Below are 27378 nucleotides of genomic sequence, written 5' to 3' on the forward strand. Positions count from 1 at the left end.
AACAATGTATGCACAGTAACAGATGGACTACAGTCTGTAATTGTAGAACTAAAAAATGCACCTATATAGTAAGTGGAGCTGATAAAATGGACAGTGGGTGTAGAAACAAGGGGGTGGTCATAATGTTATGATTTGCTTGATCAGTGTATATAGTACTTTTGGAATTGTTGCCAATGTAACGTGTCTGGGCTGCAGGCTTCCTGATCCTGGTTTTCAGCGTTTTGGCCGTTCAGGGGGGCGCAGCCAACTGGAGCATAGCTATCCTCAGTGTGTTAGCCATGGTGTGCCTTATTCTAACTTTCATCATCTGGAGACAGCCACAGAGTAAAAACAAGCTTTCATTTAAGGTTAGTGCTGCACTCAGTTACATTTGTGCCTTTGTGATTTTGAACATTCTTGCACAGTTGTCTGCCAGCATATTTGCGCATAAGGTGAATGTGTGCACTAGGGGGCAGTGTACTATTAGCCAGATGTACTAAATGTACAGCCCTGCTCTATACTTCACTCCCCCTGTTGGCACACAATGCCATCAAGCTGAGGGGTGAAGCTAGCATGTACAATACTGTGTGAAAGTCTTGGGCACTTAAGACACATTTTCAAAATCTATGTGTGTAGTTTGTGTTTATTTGGTGAGAAAAGTGTTAATATTTGAATAAATAAAATTTATAGAACATTCATTAATAATGATTATATATATATATATATATATATATATATATATATATATATATATATATATAATTATTAATTCTTGTTACTTTTGATTGTTTTTATGTTCATTTGAATTATGAATATGACTTTATTCTAATGTATATTGTGATAAACTCACTGCTGAAGTAAATTGTTTAAAATTTTGCTTAGATGCCTAAAACTTTCTTAGTGGCTTAGAAAATGGATGAATGGATGGATGGATGGATAGTTTTACTGTGACCCTTCTACTTCTACTTGCAGGTGCCTCTGCTACCCTTCATCCCTGTGGTAAGCATGTTCGTTAATGTGTATCTGATGATGCAGCTGGACAGAGGGACGTGGATACGCTTCGCGTTGTGGCTGTCCATCGGTATGTGCACACATGCTGCAGAGAAGGGAGACTGCCTAAAGGCTTCAGAATGACATACCAAACACATTCTAATCTTCTAATCAAGATATATAATAATGTTGAGTGTATTTGGAAAACTGTCAGTCACAACAAAACTAGTATATCCCGGGGAGCAATTGGGGGTTGTCTTGTTTCTTGCTCAAGGACACCTCAGTCATGGACTGTTGGAGTTTCAACAAATTAAATTTCAATTTAATTTGTTTCAATTAAATTGAAACAAAAGTCTCTGTATACACTATGTGGACACCCAAACATGATATCCATATGAGCTTTTTGAACATCCCATTCCAAAAACCATGGGCATTAATATGAAGTCATTTCACCAAACTTTACATTTGGCACTGTGTTCTCCTGGCATCCACAAAACCTAAATATGCCAGATGATGAAGTGTGATTTCCACTGCTGCAGAATCCAACAGTGATGTGGTTTATGCCACTCCAGCTGATGACGGGCTCTGCGTGTACTTTTGGTCATGTAGTGTAGTTTCAAAGGATTATTTACAACAGTGTAAAGTTTCAACGGTGCCTTATTCCTTATTTCAATTTCTGCTTCTCAGGCTTGGTGATCTACTTTGGGTACGGAATAAGGCACAGCTCAGAAGGTGCTCTGGTTCGCTCTAGCCCCGATATAGAGCTTGATCCATGCAAGTCCAACTGTGCCCATAATGGGGACACCGTGTCGCATGAAAAGGAGGCTTTCCTCTCCACCAGACGGGAGAATGGGGTCGATGAGGACGGCGAGCTCTAAGAGAGAGAGAGCACCAAACGAGCCTCTGTGCTGTCTGCGTCTGCGTGGAGCACAAAGCTAGATGGCACTGTAAAGCACCAACAGGCTGAGTGTGCGGAGATACAGCACTGTGGTTGTTTAGGTATGTCACTTCCTTATGAGGGAGTCTTGTTAGGGGGCTCTAAATTAGAGATGGCACAATATCGCCTTTTTTGTTTTTCCAATACCGATACTGAAACCTTGAGTATAGGCTGGAACCCATATGATCTGATTTTTTCCTTAAAAATGAGCTGTCTTTAATTAAAGAACTTAAGATTTTGAAGCCATCTAAAGGTATGAAGTGTTTGCACACAGCTGACACTAACCCAGATATGACAGGTGAAAATTTGCCTATCGGGCTACATTTACAGTCCTGTTGATCCTGTTTATGACCCTGACAAATAAATTAGTGAATACATAAATAAATTCCCACCCATGTGCTTTGCTTAATGTCTAGCTATTCCTGCTTATGTTACCATTAAGCTACGTGCGGCTGTTATAACTTGGCACACTTTATTCCGCTTTAGCTTATGCTGCGTTCCAAGCAATTCTGTAATATTTCAGACTAGATTTGCTACAGAACTCGATTCCTCCTTTTTCCACCTGATAATCGATCTGCCATTTTTTGCTGGTATCAGCCCGACATTGATTCTGGATATTGTATCGGTGCCATCTCTTCTCTGAACTGTCAGCTAGTGATTTGCCTTTAAAATTCTGACAACTCAGGATTTTGTACCCAGCTTAGAATAACTCTGAGAAACCAAAACAAACAGAAGATGTCTTGTCTGAGGACGGCTTAGGTATATTATGATGATAGGCTCATTCGACTGCGGTTTATTACTGTGTGCATGTCTGGTTGTAAACAGAGTTCATTTGTGTTGCTCGATAGCTGCTATCATCATCAGACTGCACTTGCACCACTGTCTTATCAGGACAGACAATATTAGAGTCAACATAGCTGTAACAGAATCAAGATCATTCATCTTCCATCAGTGCTCTCTGTTTAACAGTTTAGTGTGTTTATTAATGAAATTCATGCCATGACTGGATTAATGCTTCCTGATTTAGTTTTTACTCTAGTCTGTTTGAGACCACACTCTGCTTACGGAAGCTTTTCTGCTGCTTTAAACTGACTTGATCCAGATGTTCTGACACACCATGTACAGAAAATACTGATACTGGTGGATCAGAACATATAACAAACTAAATGTGCTCTTTGCTCTGTACTTGAGAGTTTTATGAATATTTGGTTATGTAAAGATAAGGTGACAAATTAAAGGTAAAACCAATATAAAATGTCTTACTAAGGTGCTGAGCTGCCACAAGCTCCCAGAACAGCTTTAATGAACCTTAACATATATACTAAAAGTCTGGAACTGTACTGGAGGGATCAAACACCTTTCTTCCAAACTGTGACAAGAAGATCGAACCATGCCAGCAAAATAACCCTCACACCATAACAAACTCTCAAGACACTCACATTATAGGAGTCAAGACATTCAGGCCTGAAGCTAACCTGCTAAGGATGGGTGTGTTCAATTTAAATAACCTGCACATTGCTCTTCCCCTTGCTGCATGTGGACACTTGTGTAGCCTAGATGTGACACACATTTGAGTGGAGATTGGGAAAGTGTAAGGCCCAATCCCATTTCTTCTTTGCAACTGAGTTAGAAGGAGTAGCGGTTGCAGTCTTCCCCTACGAAATGGGACCCTCAAATAAATAAATAAATAAAAAACATTGCTTCATTAACAGGTTACTAGTGGTGCTCTTCAGGCGACCCAGTGAGAGCAAAGAAGGGAAAAAGTCAGCAACCTCACTGCTGGGCTTTAGTTACATTTAGGGCATCGTATGCTTTCAAAGGGGGGTATAAGGCAATTATTTATTATCCCTCACCCCAAATTCTTTGGTGATACGAAGCTGAAGTCAGCTATACACCAGCTTCTTAAAGGACTATTAAAGGTGGATCGGGAAAGTAAGGTTGCGAGCTACAGAGACATTAGCATACTGTTAGCGCATAAAACTATTTAATAGTTCAATATCTTTCTTTTTTGTCCTCATCACACTCTGTATCACTCTTTTCCACATCTCTGCAGACCAGTATTTATACCACTAAACTCTCAAATGTGCAGTCATCTTTGTAATGAGGGCTTTACACCCTGCAGCCATACTGTAATATCCCGTTTTTGTAGTTGTGGACGGACTGTTCTTGCTGACACCATCTGATCATACACTGCATTGGCATTCTCAGTCACCTGAGGAACAGTAGCTCTTTTGTTTTTCATGAACATCATGGTGATTGAGTACACTTTTGACCACCATATCCAACCCCTTTTTTCTGATGTTTTTCCCATGTTTCTGAATACACTGTGCCAGTTTAGTCACTGTTCCTACTGAAACACTCGCCAGCTGAGCAGTCTTTGTGACTGAAGCTCCTGCCATCCATTCACCAGTAAAGCCCCTTTTCAAAGATTTTTTGCTTCTGCTGTCTCGGCCCAAAATTGAGGTCAATTAGGTCTGTTCAGCATTTTTATACATGCCCACAGAAAAGTGCTATATAAATAAGCTTGCCTTGCCATAGAGCATGATGTTAACTGCTTAATTGTAAGATGCAGCACATTTGTCTGGAAACGTCTGCACTTGTAATGTTTCTCCACTCAATTATTCAGCTTTTTCCTTTAATTTGTCACCCATCTGTATCGAACTTCATGTACAAAGAGTAAGATTTTATGTCTGGTAAAATCAAATGTTGATGTATATGCCCCATTCTGTTTAACAGTCAAGACTTGGCCTACGAACTGGATATGAATGTAAAAACTAATGCAGTAACTAGCACACTAGTCACCAACTATACACTAGTTTACAAAGAAATGCATCCCATTTTTGCGACGAGCTTTCAATCAAGCAGCTGTGCATAGACAGAACCTGCAGTGTGTGTGATCAAAATTCTGTTTATATTCTTGGCAGTAAATTATTTGTAAATTGCGAACAATGCTTTTTATAATGTTAGAACCTGAAATGTGTATGCAGACATTTGTGTCTTTTTTGTTTTATAGTTTATAGGTTTAAGAAAAAAATCTCCTTGCAGTTTTGTTGCTGGACCGATCCTGAAAAAAAAAACGAGAACATGTTTAAATATTTGAAAGAAATCGCATGGCCTTTAATCTACACTCACAGACCTTAAGATATTTGCAGACCGGACTTTTTTCACAACAATTCTCAGTTAGCTTGGTAAACAATAGTCCATACCACCCAGTAAGAGAATGTGAGGAGTGTACTTTTTTGGACAAATCTTACTTTGGATGTACATTTTCCAGCTAGCTGAGGAATCCTGGTTTCTTTTTGTCCTGAACTGAAGGTTATGTTGACTGAATTTTGGAAGAATATTAGCAATAATCAAATCTCCCATTAAAATGTGTGTCTGTCAGCTCCTGTAATGTAATGTAATGAAATGCTGTTTACAGTATCTCGTGGTGTTCTTTGTCCTTTATGTTGGACCATTTCTACTGTGATTTGTATATTTAGTGCACAAAAAAGCCTGGAATGGTTGAGAGCTGTATGTCCTGTGATGTAGCTTTAGAACACTGTTTTTCCTGTTCCACCTGCTGCTGTAAATAAAGTGCTTTTTGCGATAATTTTCTCTTTATTATTCGGAAGTTAGTTATCTTTTTCAGTCTATAACCAGGGGTGGGCAGCATGACAACATGTGAACGTTACAGTGATAAACTGCATCACAGTGTATGTTTCTCATTTTATTTTGGGCATTGTCTATAATAACTATAACAGCTTCGTTTATCATTTTAAAAACAGATTTAGACCAGTTTAGACCAAGTAAACAACAACAACAGGAGTAAAGTAACTGCATATACTTAAATAGTAACAAGTAGCTGATTGGACGTCATACCATTATCTGATTGATTTTTTTTCCAGTTTATAACCCACCCTCACCCACAACACGTTTTCATCATATTCCGGTATTATAATACTGTTCAAAATACACCAACTGGTCACTTAATTACGACCACCTCATTGTTACCCTCTTTGTCCATTTTATCAGCTCCACTTACTGCATAGCTGCACTTTGTTGTTCTACAGTTACAGACTGTAGTCCATCTGTTTCTCTTATACCTTGTTACCCTGTTCTTCAGTGGTCAGGACCCCCATGGACCCTCACAGAGCCAGTACTATTTGAGTGGTGGATCATTCTCAGCACTGCAGTAACACTGACGTGGTGGTGGTGGTGGTGGTGGTGTGTTAGTGTGTGTGGTGCTGGTCTGAGTGGATCAGACACAGCAGTGCTCATGCAGTTATTAAACATTGGGTCCACCCACTGTCCACTCTATTAGACACTCCTGCCTTGTCAGGCCACCTTGTAGATGTAAAGTCACAGACAGGAGCTCTACAGTTTGTGTTTGTCATCCTTCATCAGCAGCACTGCTGTGTCTGATCCACTCTTACCAGCGCAGCACACACTCAATTTTGCTGCAGTGCTGAAAACGATCCTAAATAATACCTGCTCTGTGAAGGCCTGAACAATGAAAAACAGGCTAAAAGGGGGGTGTAATAGAGTGGACAGTGTTTAAAAACTCCAGCAGCACCGCTGTGTCTGATCCACTTGCACCAGCACACACACTATAACACCATGACCACATTACTGTCTTTGCAGTGCTGAGAATGATCAACAATCCAAATAATATCTGCTCTGTGTTGGTCCTGTAAAGTAAAGGCTAGCAAAGCATGCAGAGAAACTGATGGACTAGTCCACTAGTCTAGGTAAACTGAGGTGATGAGATGGACAACATGAGTAGAAACAAGGTGGTGGTTTTAATGAAGTGGCTCTCGGTGTAAATGTGCCGCTGCTTGTTCGTCTTCTGACCACTGGGAGGCGCTATTTACACGCTCGGGTAAAAAAAATCCAGCACCTTGGAGGAGCGAAGGTGGGCTGGAGAGAAAGGATGCTCTGCTTCCAGCAGCGTTGTGAGGTTTTTTCCCCACCCGTATTCCGACACGCCCCGCCTTCCTGTGCTGGGATTGGCTAGTAGTTCATACACCTCGAATTCAGTTTAGTTTAAACTACTGGCACATTCGACCGCAAGCAGCTAGAAACTACCAGCCACTCGGAGGTCTGGTGAGGACGAACTACGAACTACTAACCAATCCTTAGTCGGAATAGGGGCGCAAAAAAAAGCGCGTCGCCACTACCCAATCCAAGCGCGGCAGCCAAGACATTCTTATCCAATCACAGCGCAGAGAGGCGGGGTTTGGTCGGAGAACGGGTGGAGGAAACTATGGAAATAAATAAAGAAATAAACAACGCCTCGCAGCATCGCGCGACTGGATTTTCCCTCGTCATCCCTGAGAGAGCGCGCGCGGCCAGCAGGGAAGGAGAGGGTTTAAAGGGAGGCAGGAAATTTCTGCGCGAGGTTTTTAAAGGTAAGTGCGCAGTCAGTGATGCGGTTACGTGCAGCTGGCTCTGTCAGCCTGGCGCTCTGCTATTGTTATGAGGGCTCTTCATTAAGACGCTGTCAGTGTGCACATGTTCCCGCAGCCGAGCCAGTAACGCGGTCTGGGTTCAGATACATGTGGTGCATGCTGCAATTCTTTGTTCCTTCAAGAAACATCACGCTGGACTGGTCAGGTTGGCCGTGGAACAAAGAGGCGCGCTCGAGTGGAAACCCACCTGGGCTGCTGTCTTAACTTTTGTTTTCAGCCAGTGTGTTTGGATGGCGTACGACGCATTGGGCATTGGCGTGCTCTGCGGAACTTACCTAGATGGTAAGTGTTAATTGATGGTGTGAGAAGCGCTCCTGTGCGACCGCAAGCTGCACAGACTGGCATTTCACCGCACTGGCACAGGTTTGCATTGCTTTCCCACTAAATCTGTTTTGGGACCAGGTGAGAAACAGATTGAGCCATCAACATGCACTGGCTTCCTCGCGATATTCAGACATTTAAAAGGTTTAGACACCCACCGTGGCACCTTGGGCTGGTGGATGAAGATGCATAAGCGTTCTGCTGAATCTTCTATCCGCTTTGAGCTTTGCGGTCTCAGTGGGGCTGTAAGAAAGGAGAGAGCCTCAGGCCATGGCTTAGAGCAGCCTGCACCGACCTGGTAATGAACCTGAGGATGGGGAAGCTCAGGTGCATCCCAGGCTAGTGCTGCCCATCGTGGTGTACACTCATGAAAACATAGGTGCCTGAACCTGAGAGGTTATGTGCTTGACCTTTAATTGGTAGAGCCATTATGTTGTGTGAAGGTTCTGTGGACATTCTTCACAGTTGCTAGTGTTATTTACAAAAATCCGTACATTTAAAGGGAACCAGCCTTGGTTCTTGTTTTGCATTGATCTGAAGAACTAATTTACGCTACTTATTTTTAAGGCTGCGTGTGTGCAGGTGCATCCAGACACTCTTGTTCAATGTGCTTTTTTCATAGACTCCTTGTAACAAGCTGTTTATAGTTGTATCTTTTCTTTGTTTGGCTGGTCTTGTAGTGGACTCACCAGACATTAGTCAGGCAACAGGAAAAGATGGAAACATCAAGCCTTTCAACGTTTCCTTCTGACATATTACAGAGCACCCACACCTGGGCAGTTTCTCCCAGGGGTTTAAAAGAGATGGAGAGATTGAAAGATTGAGAGGAAGAGCCAGCTGTAAGGAAGAGGAAGGTACAAATGGGCTATGCTAATGATCCTGTAAGATTAAAAGGGCTTTGCTCCCTGTTCACCTGCTGATCCAGCTGCCAGTTAGTGGGATCCACTATACAGTGTCTGTACATCATATAGGAGAATGGAGACGTCCTTGAATGAGCTGAGACGGTGTTATTGCTTGGTGAAGGTTTTTGAGGCCACCTAGGTCATACGAGGGATGGGCAGATCAATAACAAATATCCAATCCTGACACTTCCTACTGAGAAATGTCCAATGCTGTTGTCGTCTGCAGAGAATCGACCCTAATATAAAATATTTATGAGGATATATATAGTACTGTGCAAAAGTTTTAGACATCTAAGCAAATTTTTAAATTTTTATAAGTCAATGTTTGAACATCCCTAGTCAAATTGCATATGGATTTTTTTTGGTACTCAGTTTTAAAGGGGGAGAAAAAAAACCCACAAAATATAAAAGGTGCCATTATTTTTGCACAGAACTTTTGCATTTTATATTTACATATTTTTTCCAATATATTAAACACTGCAAATAAGATGCAGTAAGATGTGCAGAGCCTATTTTCACTTAGAAAATTTTACTTTCATTTGTAATTAAATTTCAATTGTACTTTAAATGTGCACCCAAACTTTTGGATAAGACTGTATAAATTGTTAACTCACATCTCTGTAAAGGTAAAAAAATATGTATTACTATATTTTATAAAATAACAAAAATAATTATGGATAATTTTCTGTCTTAGTGAAATGTTTACACAGTGTATTGGGCATGGGAAAAATTGGGAAAAAATGAATGACAGGTACATTATTTTAATAAGAGTGACCATATAGTGATTTTCACTATAGAATTGAAAACATTCCCCTTTTACATTCCAAAGAAGACTTTTTGAAAGTATCTTTATAAGTATTGGAATACTAGGCTTGGATTATATCAGACAGGAAAGCGGTGATATTGCCCACCCCTAGTTCATGTGTCTGGTGGAACGGATCCTTTTAGTCAGAAATGACCGGTCGTCTGAGCGCATTACACGCTTTTGCGCAGGTTAATCTGAGCAAAATGAGCCGATATTACTCTGATCTTCCTCAGCCTGGCCGTTCCTGCAGAGAGCTCTTTCTAGTGGTCCTGTTCTCTCCTCATGTTGGCTTTTATCCTGCAGTACACACTCCCCTTCCCTGTCCCCATCAGCCCAGCCCCGATGCCTTTAATCTCCTGCCTTCATCGATCTGGCCTCCCCCCTCGTGCTCCTGTCCCGAATCCATCTCTGTGCTTCATTTGTTCAGTTTTAGCTCATGCAACTCAAGAGCTCAGCCTCTGCCACACAAGTCAAATCATGCAAAATGTCACAATTGCCTGACTCAGCCATTTTGATTCTTTTGTTCCTGTCATCAGCTGAGATGATGGATGTCTTTAAAAAAAAAACGAGAGAAACCCAATCATGCATGCAAACTTTCAATATGCATACGAATGTATGAGAAGTGTTAAATGGCCATGCTTAGTCAATTTGAGCTGTAGTGTTCAGTCTTTTGTTTCTGCATTACAGTGTCCACTTCCAGCAGCTTGTAGTAGGACAGCACAATGTCACGTTTAAATGTTATCTCTCCATATGCTACATAGAATAAGGCTAGTACACAACTGAGCCCTCCAACCATTCAGAGCATTTCTACCTTCACACTGAACATTCATAATTATCATCTTGACCAATCAGTACAATTCAGTTGAAAAATTATTTCTGTAGTGCTTTTTACAAGTGGCTCAAAATCCTCTGGAAAACACAGGAGTGCAAAACAGTAACAGTTAGGAGAAGTGTTATGGAATAGTGAAAAAGAAAATGAATAATAAATGTACAATAGTGCATAATGAGAGGAGAGGAAGAGCAATAACGTGAACTTCAAGAAAAGATAAGGGATTGAGTACTCAGTACAGATTGGCTCTTTACTCTGTTCAGATTAGGGAACTGTACTCGGTACAGATTGGGGATCTTTACTCTGTTCAGATTAGGAATCTTTACTCTGTTCAGATTAGGAATCTTTACTCTGTTCAGATTAGGGAACTGTACTCGGTACAGATTGGGGATCTTTACTCTGTTCAGATTAGGAATCTTTACTCTGTTCAGATTAGGGATCTGTACTCTGTACAGGTTGGGGATCTTTACTCTGTTCAGATTAGGAATCTTTACTCTGTTCAGATTAGGGATCTGTACTCGGTACAGATTGGGGATCTTTACTCTGTTCAGATTAGGAATCTTTATTCTGTTCAGATTAGGGATCTGTACTCTGTACAGATTGGGGATCTTTAATCTGTTCAGATTAGGGATCTGTACTCGGTACAGATTGGGGATCTTTACTCTGTTCAGATTAGGAATCTTTATTCTGTTCAGATTAGGGAACTGTATTCGGTACAGATTGGGGATCTTTACTCTGTTCAGATTAGGAATCTTTATTCTGTTCAGATTAGGGAACTGTATTCGGTACAGATTGGGGATCTTTACTCTGTTCAGATTAGGAATCTTTATTCTGTTCAGATTAGGGATCTGTACTCTGTACAGATTGGGGATCTTTACTCTGTACAGATTGGGGATCTTTACTCCCTACAGATTGGGGATCTTTACTCTGTTCAGATTAGGAATCTTTGTTCTGTTCAGATTAGGGATCTGTACTCGGTACAGATTGGGGATCTTTACTCTGTTCAGATTAGGAATCTTTATCCTGGTCAGATTAGGGATTAAGTGTTCAGTTAACTGCTTGAGGCACCAGTATTAAAATGCTGAAATCACTTTTCTCTATCTCTCTGTTACCTAAAAGATTTGTGAGGACACTACTATCAACAAGTCAGGAGCTCAGTATAATGTGAGACAGATGTAAAATGTCTATGATTATCTTTAGTTAAAGTCTGTACAGCCCCAATAGTCCATAGTCCATTCCCCATCTATGGGGCAGTGATGATGGACTGTTCACTAGAGCATTGGTCACCAACCCTAATCCCACCCCAAATGATCATTTAATTTTCTGACTTCGAGGTGGTAGATTTGGGCAGGAAATCTCCATGAGAAGGGTTGGTGACCACTCCAGTAGTGTCTCCATGACATCCAGCCAAGGCTTCAATCTTATCTGGAGGGTGAAATGTTGCTCCATTGTGGTCGAATTGGTCCAGATGGCAGGCAAGCAGGAACAGCTGATCAAGGTTAATCTGGCACCAGCATCAAACTGAACAGGAGGATCAGTTGGAGATTTTGGAATCAGTTCCTGTGTCTCCTAGGAAATCCTGCTGTGCCAGCAAAACTAGCTGAAGAAGATCTAGCAATCACATTATAACTCAGAATATAAGAGAAAAGAGTTCCAGACTGTTTTGTGGTTTGGATTAATGAAGTTATTCATGTAATTTTATATTAGTAAATTATTTTTGGTCAAAATAGTGCTGGCTAATTTTAACTGTAAATGCTGTTCTTTCAGCATGCCATCATCCAGACCTCTTCTTCTTAGCATTTCAATTAGGGTTTCCATGCACACTAATTATATAATCATTATCTGCTTTTGTCAGTTTCCAGTTAACTCAAGCAGTCATATCAACAGCTTAGTATGAGGGTTAGTAAACCAGCCCTGTGACTGGAAGGTTACCAGTTCAATCCATTGAGCTGACATTATGTGACCGAAGTGCCCTTGAGCAAGGCACCTAACCCTCAACTGCTCCCCAGGTGCTGTGAATAGGGCTGCACACCGCTCTGGGCAAATGTGCTCACTCCCCACTATTGTGTGTGTTCACTAGTGTATATGTGGTCTAATCTTAATATATCTCATTCTGGAATAAAGGCGTTAACAGATTTCAAGACACCTGGACCGTAACTAGGTTCTTATGGACCCCTGTGCAAAGAATTGAAGAATTCCACAGATTTATTATTTTTTTTTATTTTTGGATAATTTGGTGGCTGAGAATTTCCTCAACGAACTAATAAGTGAGTTAAAAAAATTTTTTTTTAATTTGCTTGTTTATTCACTTTTGGTCTCAAACAAGTTGTTTCTCTTAAGGCAAAACCAAAAACTACACCCACTAGCATCTTATCTTAACATTAATGTTTCGTAAGTCTCCCTATTTAAGATTCCTGAATGATAAGTATAGAATGCATCCTTTTGCCAGTTGTGAAGCGTCTGTTTGAAAACAGTTACTGTGGATGAGCTGCATTATGAGAAAGGAGATGAATAGATGTCAGAATTGTCTATGTAGTGTTGATGAATGCTAACTAATGAGGTTTGCAAAGAAATTGGATCTTTCTGGGAATCACAACTCTATAGTTGTGTCCGTATATGTGAGAGGCCCAACATAGATTTTAAGCCTGTGATATGGGTCCCAGTGAGATTGTCTTCCCAGTAGTTACACGACTGTGCATGTGTGCAAACAACCAGATAGAGAAGCTCTGTAAGAAGAGCAGTATAAAATGTGGCAAAAGCTGTTCTGTCATGTCCTTCTTCTATAGTGGGTTTATTGGCAACTGGCCACTTCATTAAGTACACTCATTGTCCATTTTACCAGCTTCAATCACAATCTAGATGCACTTTGTAGTTGTTCAATTACAGATTTTGGTCCATCTGTTTCTATACATCCATTTTACCCTATTCTTCAATGGTCAGGACCTCCACAGAACCAACACAGAGCAAGTATTATTTGGGCAGTGGATCATTGTCAGAACTGTGACACTGATGTGGTGGCATGTTGGTGTGTGTTGCACTAGTCTGAGTGGATCAGACACAGCAGTGCTGCTGAGGTTAAACGTTTTAGCGTCTTTTCTGGAATGATAACAGTCCACTAATCAAAAATATCCAGCCAACAGTGTCCAGTGGGTGTCCACTGATGAAGGATTAAAGAATGACTAACACAAACTGTGCAGCAGCAGATGACCTATCATCTTGGCTTTATATCTACATGGTGGACCAACAAGGTAGGCATGTCTAATAGAGTGGACAGTGGGTGCACACTGTTTAAAAACTCCAGCAGAGCTTCTGTGTCTGGTTCACTCGTAGACATACTAGCCATGCCACCACCACCGCAATAATGTCACTGCAGTGCTGAGAATGATCCACCACCCAAATAATACATGCTCTGTGCTGGTCCTGAGGGGTTCTTGACCATTGAAAAACGGGCTAAAAGGGGGCTAACAGAGTATTTAGAGAACAGATGAGCTACAAAGTGCACCAATATAGTAAATGGAGCTGCTAGAATGGACATTAAATGTAGAAACAAGGAGGTGGTTTATTGAAGTGGGTTGTCAATGTGTATCACATATTTAGAAAGAAGTCTCATTACTGACATGTGTTCCCATGATAGGTTCATGTAAGTGCATATAGGTATGTTGGGTGAATGTTTGCAGTTATGAAATTATTTTTATACATGTAAACATACTCAGTGGCTCAGTGACTGTGTTTGCTGCACTATGAAAGAAGAGATGCCTTCATGACACCTGGAGTGTCGTGGTGTCCTGTGTTCGGTGTTGTTTGCTGAACTGCATTGCGGTTTTTGCTGCCTGAACTTTTTTCAGATTTTGTGCTTATACCTACATGATGAAAGCTTGCTTCTGTAGAATGCAATCCCACACACCAGCCTGCCTTCATTTGATGTGTCATGTAAGCGGACGTGAACAGAAAGTGATTAAACTCTGTTTGGGTACACACTCGCACACACATCTTCTCTAAGCAAGCCCTCCATTTCTTTTCATCTCTTAAAGACATCTGACTCTGTAATCACAGAGAACAATTCTTAGAGACTGGCACAGTCGGAGAGATCAGTGATATTTTAACAGCACTTGTCTGAGCGTACCTCAACAATCCAAACCAATTTCATCTCTGCTTCTGCCATGGGTCACTGATTGAGTGCAAGTTATCTTTGTGCCTAGTGAATGTTTCCAAATATGACTTTTCAGTGATCACTGTAAAGCAGAACAGGAGGAGACTGCTCATGCTTACATTTAAATTGCAGTAGGATTAGATGCTCCTCCCCTCTGGTTTGAGATATTGTCATGTAGTTTGGATCATTTGGAGGACTCAGATGGTGCTGACCTATCTGTTATGTTCTCAATGGACAGTAGGGCTGAATGAGCATATGTTGTGCTATTTTGAACAATTTTATATTTCAAAATACTATATATTGTTGTGAAAAGACAAGGGCACCGCAGTGTCAAAGCATTTAAATACTATAATCAAGATGATAAGCCTATAGCTACTGTGATTTATATTCACTGTTTTATGAACTTTTTTGCACTAAATCCAAATCAACACACCTAATTATGCTAATTTTGTACTGAAACATAGTTAGTCAGCATTCTTTAAGTATTAATGATACCCATGATAGGCACAGAAAAGCATATTGTGGCATAATTTATTTTGATAACGATAAAATATATGGACTGGCGACCTGTCCAGGGTGTATCCTGCCTTCACCCCGAAGACTGCTGGGATAGGCTCCAGCACCCCCCCGTGACCCTGACGGAGAAGCGGCTTAGAAAATGGATGGATGATAAAATATAGTTGATGCCCACCCCTAGGCTTACGTTTGTGAGTTGACCTCAGACGATGTTCTGACAAATTAAAGGTAGCCTATCACAGCGTGAGCTGTGCTGTACAGAAATGTGCTAATCACTGTTATTTGTAATTAGCCTAATGATGATAATCACAGTGTTGCTGCAGCTGGATCTCAATTATCATGTTTGTCATAATCTAAAATCCACTTTGTCACAACAAGGAGATCTGGTGTCTCTGAGTTCATAATGAAAGGACAGTCTGTATGTATTTCCTTCCTGTGGTCTGCTTCCCTGGATAGAATTCTGTACATACTTTTCCAGAACAGCCACACCAACTATTCCTCCAACCCCCCCTCCAACATTCTGTCCACTGGTGGAGTGGCTCATTAATAGATTCTCTCTCGCTCTCTGTTTTCTATCTTTCCCTCTTTCATTGCCACTAATTACAGCCCCTCTGCCTTTGTGTGTGGACAAGAAGAAGCAATTCAACATCTAATTAATCATGCCGCCATAACGATTATGGCCTGTTGTCATGGCTGGTCATGAGAGGAAGCGATGCTTGTGAGAAAGAACAGCCTTTTAACTTCTGTCAGCTTCACTGTCTTCTTTTTTTCAAAGCCAAATTTTGCAGATGTGTGCTTTGAAGTTGAGTTACAGTAGTTGTTATGGGTTTTGGTATTAAGGCACTAGCTTGTCCAAGGCCCCTGATCTCAACTCAACAGGGACAGTGATGAAGTGAGTGTGAGTTACGCATCTTTAACAAGACAACAGGTCCACTCTAAATAATGTCCTCATCAGCTCCACTTGTACCTTGGAACAGTTGGACTACACTGTAAAATTGGCTCATCAGACCAACCTAAAATAATTACTTCATGAGGTAACAAGTAAATTAACTAGTTCAACCTAAATAAATACTTTGCGATTGATACTAAAATGGAATCCTAGCTGTAGTAAAAAGACAATGTAAGTGGCCCATGATATTTTACAGATTGGACCACTGGAATTGCAAACAAATGTAATACAAAAATCACAGTAGCCTGTCAACACTGAATATTTTATAACTCTAATGAGTTAGCAGATGTTTTTCACCTACCAAGTTCTGGATGACCTCTGAGTGTTTAATGAGTGTTTAGCACAGAGAGGCAGTTATTCGTTTTCTGTTGTTGGATGTGTGAAGCTTAAAAGTGTTTACACGCTGTTTTTTTTTTTTGGGTGAATATTTTTGGATGTCGGTAAATTAATTAGATCATTAATTAGATTTATTTTTCAATGTATGAAAATGTGACATGATTTTATTTACACTCTGATATTTGTGAACTTTCCCAGGATTTGTTTATTCTCTGCTTCATCATGGATGGTGCAAAGCAGCTCAGACAGGCCCAAACAAAGACATCCAAGCTGTATATAAAATCTCTCATGAGGTTCCAGTTCCTTAATGAGATGGAGAAACTCTCTGTGCTCCTTTTACTCTTCTAAAATGGAAAGAAGCTCACTCATTGTTAGTGAGGAGTAAAGTGGATGTCACCTGATGATATTCTGCTAGTTTATTTGTTTTTGTCCTGGCACAATAATGCTCGGTACTCACTGCTGCTTTTTTCTTCAGTTCAGTTTATACTTTGCTTCTCTCTGAGATACGGTGGTCCAACTGTAACCATTTATCCACGATAGATGAATCCCATGTTAATGAAAAGAGAAACTTTTTACTTTGACTAGCAATGAAAATGTAAACATAGCTACCATTTCTCCAGACTAATAAATGAGATGGACCATAATAGTCAATAGTCATCCAATCTAAAACCCTGAATGAAAGTGGCTCAAATCTGATTTGAAGAGGCCTGATTGTTGTGTTTACACAATTGTGGAAAAAAAATCACATTTGTTTCACAAAAAAATCTGATTTGAGCTACTTTAACCTTGTAATGTAAAAACACTCTCCTCTTTCTCTGTAGTGGCTCATTGTAGATTCTCTGCCAATTATCCGTGTTCTGTCTCAGTGGCTCTGTCTCAAACGTGTGTGTGTGTGTGTGTGTGTGTGTGTGTCTTGTGCTCTTGGGGTGGGTCTCATTGCAGTATTTCTTTCTCTCCTCCCCTCCTCTCTGCATGCAACATACAGCTGTGTGTGTGCTCAAGCATGCTTTTCTGTTTACACACACACACACGCACACGCGCACACACACATACACAGAGAGAATGAGTGAGTGAGTGAGAGAAGGAGAGAGAGAGCAGGGTGAAAATGGAGGAATCTCAATAAATCTGGATGGTTATTGGATGAACCCTGCCACCCCCCCCCTCCCCCTTAGCCAGTGTGTTGAGAGCTTTAACCCCTTCAGGTGTTCTGCTCTCAGCTCTGACAGACACTCACAGTGACAATGACCGAGGTCAAGGTTTGTATTCACAAAACTACAAGAGTAGGACACTCTTGAAAGCAATATAATTTCATTGTATTGAACAGGGTAAAATTAAGTGATAGATTTTGTATTATTATATTTTTAAAATAGTTAACCATTTTAAAGGTATTCTGTTATTGGAGTGAAGAATGGAAACCTAGACCTGTTGGTGTTCATATTAGCTTTCAGTCCTTTGTTGCCAAGATAGTCCCCAAATAATGATTTTTCAACATTTTCAACAAAATGTGCCTAATTTCCAACTAAACGTCAACTAAAAACGCCAATATATGCTAATGAATAGATTTGGAAATTGTTGGACTACATACTTACAACTAGTTTGCAAATTAACTGCCAGCTTCTGTTTTGATATTCAGTTGTATGCAGAAGTTTGGAACCCTGGTCAAATTACATACTTTGTTGTACACACTTCTGCACATTTTAATGCACAATTACTGTTTATGTGCTGAATTTAACACATTGGGGAAAATATAAAACAGAAACTGTGGCTTTTGCAAAAGTTATGGCACATTTTATACTTTGTTTATTTTTTTTCCAATTTGTGAAACTCAGCAAATAAATAGAACTTGTGCCTTCAAATTTGCAGAAAAGTATTTGTTGCTTTCTCTACGGGCGCATTAACTTATTTTCACTTAGAAAATCAACAAAACATGCCACTTTAATATGGATGAAATGGTAAATTCGTTGCCTCCTATGAATGCCTCCAATTCTTCTACTCAGTGCAGTTTATTGTTGCATCCCCACAGTACACATTGTCACACTCACAATTTCAAATATGCCCGTACAATGTTTACTTGTAAAACTGAGCAATAACTTCATGTAAATAAATTAATGCAGTTGATCAACTGGCACTTTATCAACTCTTATTATGACTCTTAATCAACTAAGAATGCTACAAATGATCGCTGGGCTAGCTGGCATAGTGGTGACAGCCCTGACATATAATGAACCTGATTGAACTGGACAGTAACCTGGCAGCCACATGCTCTTTTCAAGCAGCCTGAGCAGAAAGGCATTGCGGATTCAGGTTCAGTAGCAGCTGATGGATGGTGAAGCAGTAAGAGTAGGCAGCATCTGTCAGATTTTACAAAGATATCTTCAATGTTCTGTCATAACACTGTCCAAAGCCCATCTGTTTTAAGGAAGGTCCATATTCTCCTTGATTGTGGTTTAGATATGGGTTACTGAGAGCTTCAGTGGTGGAATGGAGGGTGCGCGTGTGTGTGTGTGTGTGTGTGTGTGTGTGTGTGTGTGTGTGTGTGTACGTGTATGCATGTATGTGATAAAGGAGTGTGAGTGTGAGAATGAGGCAGCAGGACAAAGGGGACAGCATCAGCCTCACAATGTGGAAGGGGGGTTTAGATGGAATCGACATGAGTTGAGGGGAGGGGGATGAAAGACAGAGCGGGTGGGCTTATAGGTATAGGAGTAGTCAGAGAATAATGACGTGTGTGTGTGTGTGTGTGTGTGTCTGTGTGTGGGTGTGGAGTGTACATTTTATATAGAAGTCTAGACAAATGCTGGTAACAAAGAGCCAGGCTGCAATTCACTCTAGTGAGTGAGAGTGTCTGACTGTATTCAGTAGGTAATAAAGTGCACCATCCTGGTCAAGAAACCACACACACATTCAGAGAAAGGTGGGGGAAGGGCTCCTCTCTCTGTCTTTATCCCAGCAGTGTGTGCCAAGAGAGGCAATTTTTAGATTAATTAGTGTGACGGTTTGTGCGTGCCAGGGCTGGTGAGGGGGAAAGGGCTGAATATCGGGGTTCATTTTGATTCTGTAGAGAAGCTGCAATGCCTGAGAAACCATTGAAACTCTACGCTCTTAAATAAGATGTTTCTTCAGTGGTTCTTTAGTAAAGACAATGAACATTCATTGCATGGTGAAATCGCTCCTCAGATTGATAGATAATGTGCTTATGTAGAACCTTTTTGAAGGGGGTTCTCCATAGTACCAAAAAGGGTTATTGGGCTATTGGGCTATATCTTGTTATGAATAGAAGAACCATTTTTGGTGCTGTATAGAACTCTTTATAAAATGTTTCTCTATGGAACCATATAAAGCACATTTTTCAGTATTTAGTTTGTCAACAATTTGTCTCTATTGCAGTTTCTTGTCTCCACATCAATCTTGCTTTCAGTTTTTCAAAGCAATCTACAGGGATATTTTTCCTCTCTTCAGTTCAGTCTCAGAAGTTAGTCGCTTTTTTTGCTTCTAATGATTGAATGAATGAATCCCAGGCTGTGGGGTGGCAAGTACATTGTTCTGAAAAACCATCAGCTTCTTTGCTTAATTTGCAAAATTTCCTTTTCTTGGTAACAGCTACACATCATTTGAGACTATGTTGATTTGTCTTCTCACAGTAGAACCCCCCCCACACACACCCACACACCCTGACACCACCCACCTGCTGTTGATTAAATTTTCAGTCAAAACTGCCATTAAGTACAAGTTGGTCTTTTTCCAGGAGACATTTCTAAGGACATATTAGATAAACAACTAACATCATAATATCATAAAAAATAGGTAGACAAAACACACAGAAAACCAAATCCACACATTAGAAACCTGTGGGCTTGATCAGTACAAGAATCATCTGCAACTGTTGAAGCTGTGTCTATTGTGAATGGTGTGATGTGCTTATTGAGTACAACTGCACACATTTACCTGTTTACCCGAGAGTTTATGCAGTCTTCTGTTAGTATACATATATATATATATATATTTGTGTGACAGCATGGTTTCTCAACCGTCTCTTCTGATCGAGTGTTCTCTTTAAATAAAGGTTCCTAAATGGTTCTCGGTTTTCTACGGTTCTAGATAAAGCCTTTCAATAGGATAAAATTATTGAATCATTAAAACTATTGTATCATTAAAAACATCACACATCTAATTTACATTTACAATGGGTAAATAACCATCTATTGGAAGGTTCCTAAGGTCATTTGGGGAAGCGCATGTGATTATTGTATGGCATTGTTCCAAAGAACCCTTTTTGGCACCTTTTTAGCTGCATTTTGTGGCTGTGAGAATAGTGGGTGGTTGTGGAAAGCTGAAGAAATTCAATTAGGAAGAAGAGAACTGAGCTGAAAGGTGAGTGCCTGTGTGTATGTGTGTGCTGTGCTTCCCTGAGTGAGTGTCATTTTCTCGCTGTGTGGTGTGGAGCGATCCTGTGGTGTCAAACCGAGGCAGCTGCAGCACTGTTCTTATTGTTTGGAGGTGTGTGTGTGTGCATGTCTGCCCTGCACTGTGAATGCCACTCATGCCAGAAGTGCATGGGTTATACAAAGGATGCTTGATTATGCAGCCTGCCTATGATCATCTTCAATGAATTTCTGTTTTTGCACTGTTTATCCATATGCTCTGATATTTCTGATACATTAGATATAGGCAATGTGATTTTTATCAGTGTGATTGTTATCATGATAAATTACATTACAATACAATACCTTAATGTCTGTATATCATTAATGCCATGAAGTAGGGATTTATATCAGTGCATGATTTAACTTAAAATATTTAGTTTAGGTTTTATTCAACATTACACGCAGTGCACTGCACTAAATCCATTTAAACAGGACTAATTATTGTCTCTGCAGTTGTTCTGTGTTCTTTAAGTACCAATGATATCCACGATATTGTCACAAAAGCATATTTTAATGTAATTTGTCACAATAACCATACAATATTATCATATTGCCCACCCCTACCTTGAATAATTACGATTTTACATTGTAAAATCCTCCTTTGCAGCTTTGGGTTTTGATTTGAATTCCTGTAAATGAGGGTGAAAGGATTTTTTGGAAAGAGATATGTTCTTTTAGCTCTGCATTATAATGTCTGGTTGACTGACAGAGCATAATGTGTGAGTGTTTTTTTTTTTCCTCTGCAAACATAACATGGAAGATACAGTACCAAAGCGCCAAGCCGTCACTGATAATGGGAAGTTATTAACCCCAGGCTTTCTAGACGTTTTCCAGTCTTTACATGCTTTCATGTGGGAGGTTAGAGAAGGTGTGTAGGTGTGTGTGTGTGTGTGTGTGTGTGTGTGTGTGTGTGTGCGTGGGTTGTGAGGACAATTTTCATAAAATTAATGGGCCACATTATAATAGAACTGTATCTCTCTGTCCTTCAAAAGAAATCTGCCAAGCAGGTTGCACTGTTTTATATAAATGGCTGAGCTGCATACCAGGTACCATGTGATATTGATTCTCAGTGGTGCATATTCATTTTAATACATCAGGCCAGCTCTTTTCTACAGTTATAAATGTCAGCTCATATTACTACACCCTTAATTTACTTTAAAAATAATAGAATTACAAAAGCATTATACACAAAAGACAGTAAGAAACAGGGTTTTTCCTGTTGTTGTTCAGTCGTGGGCTATGAACTGTGATGTGCTTCTGACTTAAATGCAAATGTTAGTTTCCCTGATGCAAACTAGTGGATTGGTATACAGTCATATGCAAAAGCTTAGGTGTGCCTGGTCAGATTACACATTTGGTTGATTTTCTGAGTCACACTTATGCACATTTTAATGGACATTTCAGCAAATAAACAGTAATTTACCACAAAATGTGGCCTATGCAAGGGTTATTGCACATTTTCTATGTTGAAATAAATAGTAATTCTGCAATTCTGCACTGAAATGAGCAAAAAATGCCACATTTGAATTTGTTCCCTGTATAGGATGTGATTGTTGTTTTCACTTAGAAAATTAGCAAAACATGTAATGTGATCAGGGTTTGCATATATCTGTAAAGCTTGTCCAACCTTGACAACTGACAGATATAATACACTGCTCAAAAAAATAAAGGGAACACTCAAATAACACATCCTAGATAGGAATGAATGAAATATTCTCATTGAATACTTTGTTCTGTACAAAGTTGAATGTGCTGACAACAAAATCACACAAATCATCAATGGAAATCAAGTTTATTAACCAACGGAGGCCTGGATTTGGAGTCACACTCAAAATTAAAGTGGAAAAACACACGACAGGCTGATCCAACTTTGATGTAATGTCCTTAAAACAAGTCAAAATGAGGCTCAGTATTGTGTGTGTGGCCTCCACGTGCCTGTATTACCTCCCTACAATGCCCGGGCATGCTCCTGATGAGGTGGCGGATGGTCTCCTGAGGGATCTCCTCCCAGACCTTGACTAAAGCATCCGCCAACTCCTGGACAGTCTGTGGTGCAACGTGGCGTTGGTGGATGGAGCGAGACATGATGTCCCAGATGTGCTCAATCGAATTCAGGTCTGGGGAACGGGCGGGCCAGTCCATAGCTTCAATGCCTTCATCTTGCAGGAACTGCTGACACACTCCAGCCACATGAGGTCTAGCATTGTCCTGCATTAGGAGGAACCCAGGGCCAACCGCACCAGCATATGGTCTCACAAGGGGTCTGAGGATCTCATCTTGGTACCTAATGGCAGTCAGGCTACCTCTGGCGAGCACATGGAGGGCTGTGCGGCCCTCCAAAGAAATGCCACCCCACACCATTACTGACCCACTGCCAAACCGGTCATGCTGAAGGATGTTGCAGGCAGCAGATCGCTCTCCACGGCGTCTCCAGACTCTGTCACGTCTGTCACATGTGCTCAGTGTGAACCTGCTTTCATCTGTGAAGAGCACAGGGCGCCAGTGGCGAATTTGCCAATCCTGGTGTTCTCTGGCAAATGCCAAGCGTCCTGCACGGTGTTGGGCTGTGAGCACAACCCCCATCTGTGGACGTCGGGCCCTCATACCATCCTCATGGAGTCGGTTTCTAACTGTTTGTGCAGACACATACACATTTGTGGCCTGCTGGAGGTCATTTTGCAGGGTTCTGGCAGTGCTCCTCCTGTTCCTCCTTGCACAAAGGAAGCGGTCCTGCTGCTGGATTGTTGCCCTCCTACGGCCTCCTCCACATCTCCTGGTGTACTGGCCTGTCTCCTGGTAGCGCCTCCAGGCTCTGGACACTACGCTGACAGACACAGAAAACCTTCTTGCCACAGCTCGCATTGATGTGCCATCCTGGATGAGCTGCACTACCTGAGCCACTTGTGTGGGTTGTAGAGTCCGTCTCCTGCTACCACGAGTGTGAAAGTACCACCAACATTCAAAAGTGACCAAAACATCAGCCAGAAAGCAGAAAGGTACTGAGAAGTGGTCTGTGGTCCCCACCTGCAGAACCACTCCTTTAATGAGTGCGTCTTGCTAATTGCCAATAATTTCCACCTGTTGTCTTTTCCATTTGCACAACAGCTGTGAAATTGCTTGTCAATCAGTGTTGCTTCCTAAGTGGACAGTTTGATTTCACAGAAGTTTGATTTACTTGGAGTTATGTTGTGTTGTTTAAGTCTTCCCATTATTTTTTTGAGCAGTGTATATAGATAACAGTGTGTCAGTGCACTAAACCAATACCATGAAAAGGTATTTTGCTGTTTTTCTTGTGGAATATTACAGTTAACAAAACCAAAAAAAATTTTTACATGTAAGAATACCGTAAGATGGAATGGAGGTATGTGACCGGCCTAACAAGCAGAGTAGATAAAGTTGAAGTCACTACTAGCAAAAAAAATGTACTTATATTTGATGTTTTTGCCAATATTTGGAAATAGAAACTTTCACATATGACTGAGAGTGATAGTCTGTTTACTTACTAGCAAACCACTAGAATTTGCATTGCACAGTGTCTGTGTGTAAACAAGGTTTCAGTGAAGGCTGATATGTAAATGAATTGATCAAATTTGGTTATAGTCCAATTTAAAGTATGAAATATTTCAGACCGCTGAAATATTGACCGCTGGTATAGGCTCCAGCACCCCCCGTGACCCTGAGGGAGAATGAAAATGGCTTGGAAAATGGATGGATGGATGGAATATTTCAGACTTTTCTTTAGCTTTTTAATTTCGTTTACACTGAGAACCAGATACAGTTCTAAAATTATAAGCATGTGCCAGTTATGCATGTCATTTCATATTTAAAATGAACATGAATCGTGAATAACCCATTTTCCTTCCATACTGTGATGTGAAACAGGAGGAATCAGGAGGCTCTCTGTGTCATCATGAAAATGTCTTCCATTAACCTTATACAAAGGCAGACAATATGGCGAAACATGTGTGCAACATCTACGATCTTGTATATGTAACACATTAACAACAATGGCAACAATCAAAACATTGATAAGAATAATAAGAATACTTGTGGCTAATTGGCTCCTGCATGTCTTCATTAATCCCTGCTGTTCTGCATGCTAAGCCTTTATTTATCCTCTTTAAATCTCATTTGGGGGTCACACAGTAATAACTCCTTGTGTTTCCCCTGCATCCTTCACACTAGCGTGGCCTTTCTGATAAATGCATTACTGACTATGCGCCTGACAAATGGATGTACATGTGACACAATTAGGATGGATTTGGTGGCAGGAAGCTTGCAGGGCTCAGCAGAAGGGATTCATTTACAACCTGGGGACGGAAATCTCGTTATGGATACCAGCAGCACTTTCTCTGCCTTTGCAATATGTCGGCGCCCCCACTGCTCTGTGGGGGCTGGATCCGCCCTGTGGGGTAGGAGAGTGGTGAAAAAAGGCTGTTTTGCCCACTGTTCTCGAGTTGATACTTGTGTTGCAAACTGATTTGAGCAATAAAGATTATGTGTACGTGTTCTACAGAATTATCTTATTCTGGAAAATATTTTGAGATTTTTTAAAATAGGGTTTTTCTTTTTTTTTTTCCATAGGCTAAGGAACACTGGAACAAGCAAGCACAGCCAGTAGATCATAGTGTCATAAGGGTATACATACCAACAGCATGAGAGACAAAAGGTGTAATGATTATAGTGATATAACTGTAATAGCTGTCTCAGTAAAATCACATTAGTAATATGAATCAAATATTAAAATGATCTGAATCAATAATGATAAAAAAAGGAACAATTGTGTAAGTTGTATGAGAAAATCAAATATTTGCCTGTAGCTCCACAAAGCCTGGCACATGATCTCTAAAGTATTGCAATAGGCAAAGTATTAGAAATTTAAATGTTAAAAAAATAAGGTGGAGCAGGATTATCCTAAACTTGTAGGCTTGAAAAGCCCTGTGCATCAGACAAAACTGGGGCTACCCAAGATTAGAGCTTAAATATAGCTGGCCAGTCCCAAGACATGAACAGTACTGTGCCTTAGACATCTTTCTTAAGGGTGTCAACAGTTACAATGCTTAAATTCTCAAGTTTCAAGCATTAGCAGCAGTATTAGCGCTGTTCTGATACCCAGGGTTGATTTTGGGCTGAAATACAGCAAAACAATCAGATGCTCAATCAGATGTCGGAGGAAAAGTAAGAAATGGTGTTGTGGGTGACGAGGCACAAAGTAATGTGTTACAGTAACATAATTACTTTTTACTGCAATGAAGTATCAACAAAAAAGTATAACATTTTTACAGCTACTGACTTAAAAAGAACTTCATTGTGTTTAATTTCATATGTAGAATAACAACAGCTAGACAGTAGTAACCATCTTGTCATGAGATGGTACCCTTCATTGCACAATGTGCAGTTGTTTAAATGATTGCAATTATATCATTTATTTTCTTTATATTTTTATATACAGTGCAGATTTATTATTTAACTCATATTGATGTGCAATATCTTCTTAATTTCTCGGCTTTTTACTTGGTAGTTCAGTTTAAAAACAGAAGAAAGTCACTCATATAATTCATCCCATGTTCTTGTTCATAATTTCTAAACAGATATATATATATATATATATATATGTGTGTGTGTGTGTGTGTGTGTGTGTGTGTGTGTGTGTGTGTATGTATATATATACATATATTCTGTTTTTATTTGTTTTACACAACATCCCAACTTCATTGGAATCGGGGTTGTGTGTGTGTGTGTGTGTGTGTGTGTGTGTGTGTGTGTGTGTGTGTGTGTATATATATATATATATATATATATATATATATATATATATATATATATATATATATATATATATATATATATATATATATAGTACTGTACGAAAGTTTTTGGCATCTAAGCAAATTTTTAAACAATTTACCTCAGCTGTGATCCCAGTTTATCCCAGTATACATTACAATAACATCATATTCATAATTCAAATAAACATAAAACAATAAAAAGTAACTTTTTGGGTTAAAGAAAAGAATATATATATATATATATATATCCATCCATTCTGGGTGGCATGGTGGGTAGCGCTGTCGCCTCACAGCGAGGAGGGCCTGGGTTCGATTCCCCGGCCGGGTGACTGGGGTCCTCTCTGTGTGGAGTTTGCATGTTCTCCCTGTGTCTGCGTGGGTTTCCTCCGGGTTCTCCAGTTTCCTCCCATAGTCCAAAGACATGCAGTTAGGCCAATTGGATGTGCTAAATTGCCCCTAGGTGTGAGTGAGTGTCTGTCTGTCTGCCCTGCGATGGACTGGCAACCTGTCCAGGGTGTATCCTGCCTTCCGCCCGAAGACTGCTGGGATAGGCTCCAGCTTCCCCCCGCGACCCTGACGGAGAAGCGGCTTAGAAAATGGATGGATGATATATATATTCTTTTTTATATATATATATATATATATATATATATATATATATATATATATATATATATGTTTTACTATTAATTTTACTGTGTATATATTGTAATAGGTATTCACTCATCCTATGCATGCATCATGTCACATTAATCTACTGCCCTTTCTATCCATTACCTTTCTGTTGCATATTATATCCATATCAACAACCTTTACCTATTCAGCCTGATTTATTGCTTTACATGAAAAGTGGGCCTGACTCGTATAGAGAACAGAGGAAAGAAAAAGAGATTCCACTACAGTTTCAAGGACCACATGACCACACTATGGTTAAATATTATCTATTGCTCTATGAGTTTAAAGCAAAATTTGACCCTAAGTGTCTGCTCATTATTTTACCC

General features: G+C 40.1%; 2 protein-coding genes across 6 annotated transcripts in view; both read left to right on the forward strand.

Moving 5' to 3' along the window:
* Positions 1–5498, forward strand: part of slc7a1a (solute carrier family 7 member 1a) — a 33381-nt gene extending 27883 nt beyond the window's left edge. For 2 of the 3 annotated variants that reach the window (XM_017681827.2, XM_017681854.2), the window contains exons 10-12: positions 196–347; positions 952–1060; positions 1657–5498. In XM_017681827.2, the coding sequence (XP_017537316.1) occupies positions 196–347; positions 952–1060; positions 1657–1847 (452 nt within the window). In that variant the 3' untranslated portion in view covers positions 1848–5498. The remainder of the gene's footprint in view (positions 1–195; positions 348–951; positions 1061–1656) is intronic. The other variant, XM_017681836.1, reaches the window with a different exon arrangement.
* Positions 5499–7187: 1689 nt separating this feature from the next.
* mtus2a (microtubule associated tumor suppressor candidate 2a) overlaps positions 7188–27378 on the forward strand; it is a 117509-nt gene continuing 97318 nt past the window's right edge. For 2 of the 3 annotated variants that reach the window (XM_017681806.2, XM_017681815.2), the window contains exon 1: positions 7188–7296. The gene's annotated coding sequence lies outside the window, so the exon portion shown is untranslated. Of the gene's footprint in view, positions 7297–7487; positions 7639–27378 lie in introns of those variants that run through there. The other variant, XM_037547378.1, reaches the window with a different exon arrangement.

This window comes from Pygocentrus nattereri, chromosome 18 (assembly GCF_015220715.1).
Source record: "Pygocentrus nattereri isolate fPygNat1 chromosome 18, fPygNat1.pri, whole genome shotgun sequence".
Lineage (NCBI taxonomy): Eukaryota > Metazoa > Chordata > Actinopteri > Characiformes > Serrasalmidae > Pygocentrus > Pygocentrus nattereri.